The 11361-nt window shown below is 68.6% G+C and overlaps 2 protein-coding genes across 2 annotated transcripts in view; both read right to left on the reverse strand.

The window, feature by feature from the left end:
- Positions 1 to 1143, reverse strand: part of CHLNCDRAFT_26194 (hypothetical protein) — a gene marked incomplete at both ends in the record, with an annotated part of 6234 nt that extends 5091 nt beyond the window's left edge. Inside the window, 3 exons of the mRNA XM_005845073.1 lie at positions 119 to 232; positions 468 to 616; positions 877 to 1143. Of these exons, the coding sequence (XP_005845135.1) occupies positions 119 to 232; positions 468 to 616; positions 877 to 1143 (530 nt within the window). The remainder of the gene's footprint in view (positions 1 to 118; positions 233 to 467; positions 617 to 876) is intronic.
- Positions 1144 to 5674: 4531 nt separating this feature from the next.
- CHLNCDRAFT_53987 (hypothetical protein) lies at positions 5675 to 9963 on the reverse strand (the record flags this gene model as incomplete). The annotated part of the gene is made up of 12 exons (XM_005845074.1): positions 5675 to 5867; positions 6069 to 6237; positions 6447 to 6688; positions 6867 to 7032; positions 7172 to 7297; positions 7452 to 7582; positions 7695 to 7792; positions 7979 to 8453; positions 8640 to 9066; positions 9225 to 9378; positions 9553 to 9636; positions 9760 to 9963. 12 exons carry the CDS (start codon positions 9961 to 9963, stop codon positions 5675 to 5677), a joined length of 2469 nt encoding a protein of 822 aa, XP_005845136.1.
- Positions 9964 to 11361: the final 1398 nt, after the last annotated feature.

Genomic DNA, 11361 nt, shown 5'->3' on the forward strand with positions numbered 1-11361 from the left:
CACCTCCCCCAGCGCAGCCCCCCACCAGCAGCCCCTCACAGCAGGTGCCCCCCAGCACATGCATCTCCTTGGCCCCCCTGCACCTCCCCTCATCACCTTCCCCCGGGAAGCCACTCACCGCAGGTGCCCCACATGCATCTCCTTGGCGACGTTTGGTGAGGAGAAGTCGACGACGACGCGGCGGCCGGCGTAGCCCGCGGGCGCCCAGGTGGAGATTCCCTGGCGCAGCATGCTGCGGGGAGGGAGGATGGGAGGGGGAGGGAGGGAGGGAGGGAGGGAGGGTTGTGTGTGTGTGAGGGAGGGAGGGACGGTTGGGTGTGAGAGAGAGAGGACGTAGGTGCAGGGGTGAGTGAACGGAACCCGCGGGCAGCAGGCAGGCACTGGCCCCCAGACGCAGCGGCCTCAACCGCCACGCCTGCCCCCGTCCCCCGCCACCCTGCCACCCCGCCACCCTGCCCGGCCCTCACGTGGTGAGGTGGCTGGCCAGCCAGTCAGGAGAGATGCGGATGTTGATGAAGCCGGGCCCGGCCAGGCTCGTCTCCGCCACCATGCCCGTCTCGGGCAGGTGCGCCACCAGCGCCTCGGCCACGGCGCGCGGGTTCTTGGGCGCATCGGGCTGCGGCGGCGGCGGGGCGGCAGGGCGTGGGTGGGCGCGGGGGTGCGGGGGCGGCGGGGCACACGCCGGGGAAGCAGCAGAGCGAGGCAGCGCCGCGTGCGCCCCGCTGCACACGTTCCCGCCAGCACCCCACCACCGGAAGCGCGCACACATGCACGTCGCGTCCCCGCACGCCGCGGCGCGGCCACTCCCCCGGCTGTTGTTTCTCCCAACCCAGCCATCCCTCCTGCTCCCCCAGCCGACTGCGCCGCTGCCCGCACCTGGCCCTTGAGCTTGCCGTGCAGCCCCATGGCGTTGTTGCACTGATAGTCCCCAAATTTGGGGTTGTTGCAGGGGTTGACGATGGCAGGCTCTCCCGCCATGGAGGGAAAGGCTGCGTCCAGGCTCTGCTGGAAGGCCGCCGCCAGGCGCTGCCGCAGGCTGCCCAGGGCCGGCGGCGGCGCAGCCGCGGCGGGCGAGGTGGGCAGCTGCGGCGCGGCGGCGGGCGCGGCGGCGCCGCCGGGGCCTGCTGCTGAGCTGGAGATCATGAGGTCCAGCTTGCCGAGGGCGTCTGAGATGTGCTGCGACATCCTCTGGCGCCTGCCGCCTGCGGGCGGAGGGATGGCTGGGTGGTGAGCGGCGATGGAGGGAGGCAGGCAGCGGGAGGAGTGGCCGGGAGCGAGCTCCCTGGCAGCGGGCTGCAGGCAGGCATGATGCTGCGTGCCAGTGGCGGGCATCCAATGGTGTGCAGGCGGGCAGGCGGGCGGCAGCGGCGGGAGTGGCGGCAGCCAGCCCAGTGGCGCCGCATGCGCCTGCGATGCACACCTATGGCCTTGTAGCTGCGGATGGAGCGCAGAGAGGTGTGGGCGAGGCGGACTCCGGAGGCTGCATGGCGGCGGTGCACAGGAACAAGGATGGTTTTGGCCGGGAGCAGGCTGCCTGCCGCCCGGCTCACTGCACCGCCACTGTTGCATTGCCACGGCGCAATGCGCCACCCCACCTGCGTTCAGTCGAGTCCCCTGCAAGCTCAAGAGCATCGCATACCAGCGGGTGATGCGGCTGAGGAGCACCTGTTCTACTTCGGCAGTCGATTGGCGCTGTGGTGGCTTTCACATGCAGCCGACGCTGAGCTGGAGGGTCAGGGGTTTCACAGGAGCGGAAGCCGTTCATCGCACTAACAAAAGTCATTTGTGGATCAGTGGCCCGCGAACAATGCGCAGACCGGCTCCCACACCCTGTTCCACAGACCTGGGGTTGCCCACCATTCCCGAGCTGGCGCGCCCCGCCTTCACCGGCAGCTTCCAGAGGTGCAGGCAGATGCAGCGCTGCATGCGGCGGGGTGCACTCAATGCTGGTCGCCGCTTGCCCTAACCCATCTCGCCCGCCACCTGCCTGCGGCGCCGCCCGCCGCTCACAGGTAGTGCGAGCAGCATGCGCAGCTGTGCCGCTGCATGATGACCATGACCGAGGACGAGGCCGACGCTATGGCGGTGTCGGGACCACCAGACATGTACCGCCAGTACGGGCGTGCGGTGCGGGACAACGCCCGCGTGCTCGCCTTCCTGCGCGCCTGGGTGGGCCAGGCGCCGGCCACGTTTGGGCGGTCCTGTGCGGCGCTACTTGTGGAGGCCGCCATCAGCTACAGGCGAGGCACGGGGGCTGGCAGTGCAGTGCTGGCGTGCTGTGCATGTGCCGTGGCGGGGCGGGGTGTGTGTGTGTCGTGGGCTGCAGCGCGCTTGCCTGCTGCGGGCCCGCCCTGGCCGCCGGTGCCATCGCGCCCCACCTGCCATGCCTCCCCGCCCAGCACGGCGACATCAACGGATTTCATTTTGTCATGTGTCGTGGCTGCTGCTGCTGCTGCTGCTGCTGATGATGATGATGATGCAGGAGGCACAAGCATTTCATGGATGCCATGGGGATGGCTGCCCCAGACCTCATGACCCTGTCCATGCTCGTATCCACCCCAGACCGCCCCCTGTTCAGCCCGCAGCAGCGCCGCCGCATCTGGGGCGGCAGGCTGGGAGAGGAGCTGGCGGGGCTGGAGGCGCACCTGGGTGCGTGCCCGCCATGCCTGCATGCCCGCCTGCAGGCGTGGAGTGCGGCGGGCGCGGCGCCTGCCCACCACCCGCAAGCCCCGTCGTCAGCCGTGCACCTCTGGCCACACACGGGCAACAGCGCGGTGTGTGTGGCCCCTGCCATTTTGGCTCCCCTGCCTGCTGACATGTGCCTGCTTTGTGCATGCCTGGCCTCCCCCCTGCGTTGCAGGCGGGTCCTCCTACGCCTGGTTTGAGGTGCTGGCATGCGGCGCTGCCAACAACTACACCTTCAACTGCTTGAAGCAGCAGGAATGGGAGGCGCGGGAGCAGGAGGAGATGCCGCGTGCCGGGGGCGCCTGCCGCGCCTGCTCCGGCGGCAGCAGCAGCCTGCGTGCCGAGGACCCGCGCCCCTGCTCCTGCCGCCAGATGCAACCCGCGGCGCCAGGCAACAGGGCAGTGGCATATTCCCGACCCCGGCGCCCGCCGCCTCTGCCTCAGCCGCCGCCGCAGCAGCAAAGGCGGCAGTGGAGGCCGCCGCAGCGGCGGCAGCAGCGGCAGCAGCAGCAGCGCCATCAGGCGGCAGGGCCGACCTTCTGGCAAGCAACGCAGGGGAAGGCCTTCCTGCTGGCGGCCGTCCTGCTGGCCTGCCTGGCAGCCATCGCCGCCTGGTGGTTGTGAGGCCAATTACGCGTGTGTACCAGTTTACATCAGTTTACATCAGATTACACTGCTGTGCCGATCCCTCAGACACCTTCTGAAACCTTGCACAGCAGCCACACGTTGGAAAGCAGATACCAGAAGACCAGGCACCTGACCCAAGCGCCAGAGGTGGCTCCGGTGGCACGCCGCAGCCAGAGGTCAGCCCCCTCACCAGCTTTCTTCGCTGCAGCCCGCAAGCCAGGCATACACGCCATGCCATCCTCTGCCGCTGACTCGCCAGCTGGCGGGCGAGGCCAGACCAGGGCGGAGATCATGGTTGGCAGTACCACCTGTACCATCAGGCATAGGCAGCTGATGGTAGCGTGGCACACCGCATCAGCTGGGGCCAAGCCTGCAAGCCAGGCAGGTGGGGGCAGCCAGAGGCTCGGCACCAGCTGGGACAGGATCTGCTGCAGGGCTGAGCGCCGCGTAGGGCAGGAAGCATGCACGCGTGTACGCCAAGCAGTTGCCTGACGCGCCCAGCACTGCATCGCGAGGGCTCCCAACACATCTCCCAGACCTGTTTGTGTGTGCCCGATGAGCTCCGCCACTGGCTGCACCGCCGCCAGCGGCAGGCTGAGAAGGTCCAGCGTCGCTGCCAGGCCTCGCTGGCGCTGCTGGGACAGCGGGCTTTGAAGCAGCTGCGGGCCACCAGCTGGCAGGGCGCACGTGAGTTGCGGGGACGCTGCATGCCACGTCAGCAAGGCGCCGCCGAATGCCTCAAAGCCGGCCACCTCCCACCAAAGACCGCACCTCAGTTGCGCAGTAGCCGTGCGGGTTCCAGGCCAGTAATGCAAGGGTGGCTTGGGTGAGCAGGCACGAGGCTGGGGGCAGCATCAAGAAGACGCCAAACAGGAAGTGGTGCAGAGCTCGGCAGCCTGCAAGGCACAACCGCGCTGGTGATGCCGACCTGGTCTTGCAGAGGCAGCTGGCACGCCCACGCTCACCAGTCATAGTTTTCATCAGATCCAGCACTGCCCCGTGCACTCCAGGCCGCGGTGGCACCTCCATGGCGAGCGCCACGCTGACCTGCAGGAGGGGAGCCAAGCCAGAGGGCGAGCTGAGCCGCAGCTGCCCCTCCAGCATGGCGCAAGACACGGCAAGCATGTGTTCATTTGAGCTGTACCACATGGGGGCATCTCACCTGTATCCTTCGGTGCATGGGTAGCACGTTGCCCAGGATGCGCATGACTGGGATGATGAGGTTCCTGCGGCAGGCGGGCGAGAGCCGCGGCGTGGGCACGGCGCGATTCCGGGATCCAGCGAGGCTCCTCCAACCGGCCGTGCACCCACCGGTTCCTGTGATAGAACGGGCGCTGGTAAAGCCCGGTGGCCAGTGGGATCAAGGTGATCAGCAAAAACGCCAGCGGCTGGGCCAGCTCGGCCACCCCTGTTCGCCGCACTTGCAACGCGATGACCGCCAGGCTCAAGAGCAGGGCGCCGCCGACCGCGGTGCGATCCATGAGCGGCGCCCCAGGTCGAAAGGCAGGCCCGACAGCATGTGGATGATGCGGTGCTGGCATGCTGGCTGCAGGATATGCGCTCCGGCTGCTGACGCGCGGGCAGGACAGCAAGGGACTACTGCTGACGCCGCCGCCGCAAAAACGTGCCGCGCCGCTTGGGCGGGGATGGCAGGGCTGGGCGGTCGGGCAGGGCTGGGGTGTCGGCTCCCGCCGAATGTGCAGCTCTTGCAGGACAGTGCACGAGCCAAAGGCTGAAGTTGTGGCACGATGCCCGTCGCGTCGCTCCTGCTAAGCAGAGAGCGAGTGGCGTTTGAGGGAGCGTCCGCACAGAAAAAAATCGGTTGATAACTGGGCGCCTCGGCGGCGGCGTTTTGCGGGTTGATTTGGCGGGCAGATGCACGGCCCCCCCCTACCGCCCCCCTTCTCAACGCCGCCGCCCCCCCGCCCCCATCCAACATGAAGCGGCCCAGTAGGCACAGCCACACAGAACAGTGCTCTGGCACTCATCCCTCAGGTCTGGGTGCGCTTCAAGCTTTTGTTTCGTTTTCAGCACCGGCGGGAGGGAAGGTCCAAGCGGCAGATGCAGCGGCAGCAGCGGCCGGCTGCGGCTGGGGCCCCTTGATTGCCCTGAGTCAAGTAATACGCGCTTACAGCGGCGGGGTCGCATCACACAGAGAGTAAGAATGGGCGTTATGGGCCAAGGGGGTGGCGAGCGGATGCTCGGGCACAAAGAAGGGGACAGATCAGCGGGGTCAGGGGACGGATCGAATAATCATTCATGGAGGGGATGTATCGGGGACAGCTCGCTGGTGGGGAATCAGGAATCAGGGAATCGGTGGCAAATCATCACAAATCAGGGGTCTTGCAGACGGCGCCGGCGCTCAGTTGGGCAGGGTGACGGTGGGGATGACGATGCGGCTCCTGGACTGCTTGTTCCGGATGCCGGGCACGGTGCCCACGCCACGGCCGTAGGAGGACTTCCAAATGGTGGTGGGGTAGCAGAAGCAGCCCGCGTCGTTCATGTTTGCGGGGCAGCCGCAGCAGCCGTTGTCGCGGCCAAAGGCCTTGATGCAGCTGCAGGAGGCGGGAGGCGGGAGGGGAGGGATGGGAGGGGGGTGAGTGGCGGGGGCAGGCCAGGGGTTCCAAGCTGGTGTGCGGTACAGGCACCAGCGCTGCCGCTGTGCAGCAGCCCCAGCCTCGCCGCCGAGCAAGGCACACCACAGCACTCCGCACTCAGTCTATGGCTGCACGCAGGAGCAGCAGCCCCAGGCTCACCAGCAGCCCTTGCCGAAGCTGGAGCGGCCGTTGAAGCGGCACAGGGCGCCGATGTCGGTGAAGCCGGCGCCGCAGCGCTGCCAGCACACGGGGCCAACGGGGTAGTAGTTCCTGGCGCGGTCGCAGGGGGTGTAGCACAGGCCGGCATCATACTCCTTGCCGGCGGGGCCTGCAGCAGCGGCGGGGATGGCAGGAGGGTAGGCGGCGTGTCAGCGCCTGATGGCTGTGTGGTGCCGACGCTGCACCGGTTCCGGCAGCCACGACTGCTGTGCCAGCGTAGGGTGGAGCGTGCCGGTACGGCAGCAGCAGAGCGACGCCGGCGGCAGCAGCAGCAGGACGCAGGCCAATACCGGTGGCGGCAGCGGCGGTCGCGCTCACATGCGGCGCAGGTGGCGCCCTGGTCCACCTCTCCCGCCTTGCACTGCTCCACGCAGGTCAGCCCCGTGTTGACAAAGCCGGGGGGGCAGGCCGCCAGGGAGCAGGAGATGGCGGAGGTGGGGAAGGTGCCCGAGCCGCAGGTGGTGGTGGAGCACAGGCCCAGCTGGCAGGAGGAGCCCGAGGGGCAGTCAGCGGTGGTGGAGCAGAAGTAGAGCGTCTTGTCGCCCACGCCGTTCAGGCCCCTGCAGCAGGCACAAGCAGGGCAGCCAGGGAGCTCCGTCAGCGGATCGGGCAGCGACAGGCGGCGAGGAGCAGGCAACAGGGGCAGGCAGCGGCGCTGCGTGCAATGGCTGGCGCCCACCCCGATCACGCCGGCCCTCTCCTCTGGCGGCAACCACAGGCAGCCCGGCAGGCACTCACAGCGTGACGCCAATGGGCAGGCCGTTGCCCTGGGTGCGGCCCGAGATGCCAAAGGTGCCGCCCACGGTGCGCGGCACCTGCGGGAAGGCCAGGCGGATGAGGTCCAGCATGGGGCCGATGCCCGCCATCACGCCCGTGTTGCCGGCGGCCAGCTCCACACGCAGCGCTGCAGGGCGGGGTGGGGGCGGGAGGGTGGCAGGGAGGGCAGCAGGCCGTCAGTGTCGGTGCCAGGGGTGCCGGCCGGCAGGCAGGCAGGCAGGACACAACAGCCCGGCGGTGCCAAGCGTCGCGGGCGCGGCACGCACCCCAGCCCTCGGCGCCGGCAAACACGTTCAGGCCCTTGAGCAGCACGGGCTGCCGATCTGGCCGGCGTTGAAGATGGCTGAGATGGCGTCCCGCGCCTCCACAGGCATCGTCACCAGCTTGCCCAGCTGCAGCGGGGGCAGGGCAGGGCAGGGGGTGGCAGGTGAGCGGGCAGGGAGAGGTCTCTGTGCGCCGCTGCTAATGCTGCTGGTCCCTCCACACTCAGGCGATTCAGCCGCCCAGTGCTCCCCAACCCAGCCACCAGCCGCCCAGTAGCCCCACCCCGCGCACTCACCAGTCCGCCCAGGCCGCCCTGGGTGATGTTGAGGCCGGCGGCCAGCGTGAAGCCATCGTTGTCGTTTGCCAGGTACAGGTTGGTCCTGGCCTGGAAGATGTCGCCCAGCTCCAGGGGGCTGCAGCGGATGGGCAGGTGTGTGGGTGAGCAGGGGGCCAGCTGTACAGGCAGTCAACCCCCGCCAGCCACCCAGCCACCCTCCTGCCATCCCCGGCCAGCCCCACACTCACATCTTGCCGCCCAGGTTGATCACGGGTGCGGCATCCAGGTTGGCCAGCACACGGAAGTCGTCGAAGCTGGCAGGCACGCCCACCTGGTTGTCGTTGAGCTGCAGGGGCGAGGGAGGGAGGCAGGGAGGCGGCACAGGGCGTGAGGAGGAGGCAGCATGGCAGGAGGGCAAGGGCAGCCTGGCAGCGCCCAACCAGGGCAGGGCAAGGCAAGGCAAGTGCCTCGTCAGCAGGGACTGCAGCCGCAGCCGGCTGTGCCCCAGCCCAGCCCAGCCAGGCGGGCTCACCGGGTCGGTATTAATGAGGGCCTTGAGGGTGGCCTTGAACGACACCGTCACAAACTTCTGCAGGGCCCCCAGGGCGGCGGGGGACACGGCGCCGCTGCCCTGGAAGTACAGGTGGCCGGTGGGGGCGGCGGCGGGCACGTCGCGGAAGCCCGTGGGCGTGAAGAAGCGGCGGTTCAGCCCGATCTTGTCCAGGTTGGAGGGGATGAGGCCGTCGCGGGAGAAGCCCACAGAGTCGGCGGACAGGGTCAGCTCCAGGCCGGAGCTGCCCAGCGGGATGGGGCCCGCGCTGAGGCCGAAGAACTGGAGGTGGAGGTCCAGGGTGCAGGGGTTGAGGGCCACGCCCACGCCCAGACCCAGCACGCCCTTGACCTTGTCCAGCTTGGAGGCGGGCGCGCCGTCCTTGCCCGTGGAGGGCGGGATGCCGGCGGGGAAGCCCATGATGAGGTAATTCACGTCCTGGCGCAGCGGCATCTTGCTGCGGGGGGTGGGTGGCAAGGGGCGGGCGGGGCGGGGCGAGGCGGGGTGAGTGAGGTGAGCAGCGGCAGCGGCTGGCAGCAGCAGCAGTAGCAGCAGCTCTGCAAGCAGTACCAGCGGCCGCAGCGGCACCACCAGCTCAAGGCAGCGGGCGCAGCGCAGCCACAGGCAGGGCCGCCGCGCTCACTTGAACAGCGGCACCAGGGAGCCGGCCTTCTGTGCCAGCGAGGAGTTGGAGCGGCCGATCAGCTGGGCCAGCCAGGCGCCGCTGGCGATGTCGGCGCCAGAGAAGGAGAGGTCGCAGAGGGCGCCGCCGGTGAGTGCCAGGAAGTCGTTGACAATGGTGGAGGGGTCGATCACCTCTCCCAGGTCCAGGGTGGAGCCGTCGGGCAAGTCCAGGGGCAGGGAGAAGTCGAGGGCGAGGCTGGGGATGTTGGTGACGCACTGCAGGCCCGGGCACTGGTCGGCGCCGCCGCCGGCCTGGTGCAGGCGACGGTGGGTGCGAGTGGCACGCACGTGCGCGGCACGCATGACGGTCGCGCCCTCCTCGCCGCCCAGCAGGCGACGGCCGGCGGGCTTGCCATTGCCCCAGGGCTTGCCCTGGTTGCCGGAGGCTGCGGCAGCGGGGCAGCGGGGGCGGAGTGGGAGGTTTCAAAGAGGAGCAGCGTGCAGGGCAGATGTGTGCGCGGTGCAGAGAGCTGGGCAGGCAGCACAGCAGCACGCCCGGCTGCAGCAGCGGGCCAGGCCAGCCCAACCTGCGGCACGCACTCACACTTGGCGGGCTGGTACTTCTTAGGCGGCGGCACGGGCTTTGCGGGGCGGGTGGCGTTGGCGTCCTTGTTGATGGTGTGCTCCTTGTGGTCCAGGGGCCTGCCGGTGCAGGCGCCGTAGGGCAGCACGCCCTTGGGCATGCGCTTGGGGTTGAACTGCGGGAGGGCAGGTAGGGTGTGTGGTGGGAGGGCAGGGTCAGCGCCGCGCATCGCAGCCAGACAGGCATCTGGTCGGGGGTAGACATTTTTTGGCAGCCAGCGGCGCTGCTGCCTTGTTGTTGTTGCTGCTGAGGCACGGCGCAGGCAGCCATGCTCAGCGCCGCAGCTGACCTTGAGGCCAGAGCCCTTGGGTGGCTTGCAGCCAACGGGGGTGTTGGGGTCGGGCCAGGTCTTGTCGCAGAACGCAGAATACTCCTGCAGCGGAGGGAGGGGAGAGAAGGTGAGCAGGAGAGGCAGGGAGCAGGAAGGCCGGCGGCAAGTGCACGGCAGCGACGGCAAGGCTGAGTTGCCCCCAGCCCCTCCACGCCTGCTCCTCACCTTGAAGGAGGAGAAGATCGGGCGCTTGTCTTTGCCGCGGGGGCCCTTGAAGGTGGGCCAGGTCTCGCCCTTGCGCCAGGGGTCCTGGCCAGCGGCGGAGGCCGCCACGGCGTCATCGGCGGCGGCGGCTGCCGCCATCAGAGCCAGCCCGACGGCGGCCAGCAGCAGCACCTGGGGCAGCCGGCTGGGCTTGGTGGGGGCCATGGCGTCTCCTGGGGTTGGCTGCTGGAGGGCTGCAGCAGGTCAAGAGGGCCCAGCAGGGGAGGCAGGGGTGGACAGAAGCTGGAATGGCAGCTGAGCCTACGCCCCCTCAGCGCTGTCGCCAATGCTGCAAAGGTAAAGGTAAAGGTGGGGAAGAGCCTCCACAGACTTAACTTCCCGGTTTTAACGTCTAGCTTTAGACCATTATTTGATCTGCCCGCCCCTCCACAAACCTACTGCGCTAGCCCATTGCTGCCTGCCCACAAACGATGTATGTCACTCACCTTAGAGGATTGCGGGGTGTTGGGGGTGTTGGGAGAGGGCAGGCTTGTATCCAGCAGGGTCAGGTGGGTGGGGAGGGCGGTGGCAGCGGTGGAGGGCGCCGGCAGCAGGGGACTGGAATGCCTCGACCTGCATCGGCGGGCGGCTTATATACATGACTGGCACGCGCCAGCTGTCCGGACCATCTCCGCGTGGTGCGCCGTGTCGCACGCCACGAACGGGGCCTTCCCGTCGCCACCAGGCAAGGCGGCAGGCAGCTTCCGGGCAACTGCACCACCATCTTTTGCCCCATCCACAGCGTTGTTTTGAACGCGAAAGCGGTGTATGGGCCACAACATGCCATCACAGATCGGTTCCACCGGGCGGCGGGCCCCGGGGAGGCCTGGCTGGCGCCCTGACCAGGCAAGGGGTGCCCGCTTCCCCCCCCGCCGACCGACCGCGTTGCGCACCGTGTGTGCGAACCGCGTCCAGGTAAGCATAATGGCCAGATGGACCCGCGGCCTGGCCGCGGGGGGCAGCAGGGGGGCGACGAAGCGCACCTGAGGGTGGCCGCCGCTGCCGCCGCTGCACACCCCTGTGCAAGGCACAGGCGCAGTGCGTGCTTGTGGTACATCCAACTGCTGTGGGGCAACCCCATGGGGCGATGGAGACCTCCAGCATGGTTGAGGTATCAGGTGTGTCCGCCAAAACACGGCGCAGGCTGCCCCACAGCAGGCCGGCGGGTCGCGGCTGCTTGGAGATGGAGGAGGCCGCTCAGCAAGAGGTTCTCGATCAGGAGGCGTGAAGTGCTGCCCAGATGTGGCAGGCCGGTTCCGGCTGCTACAGCGCTGGGATGCAGTGGCGAGGCAGCCACTTTCAGGAGGGCAATGCCAAAGCAATGACACACTTCTCCCAGCAGGGGCCTTGCGACGAGCACCCGCTTGCGGGTTAGGGTTTTCTAGCGTGGGCGGCCAATTGGTACTGCCCTTAGCTCATTGGAGATGCCCCACCACACCACCCAGTGCACCAGACGATCCCGTTGCGCACAGCCGATGGTGCAGAACAGGGGGCCGCACCAAGGCACGAATTGCCTGTCCCTGTCCAGACCCACTGCTCGCTGCGAGGGCTGCCGTCACCGAC

This window comes from Chlorella variabilis, assembly GCF_000147415.1.
Source record: "Chlorella variabilis unplaced genomic scaffold CHLNCscaffold_19, whole genome shotgun sequence".
Classification (NCBI taxonomy): Eukaryota; Viridiplantae; Chlorophyta; class Trebouxiophyceae; order Chlorellales; family Chlorellaceae; genus Chlorella; species Chlorella variabilis.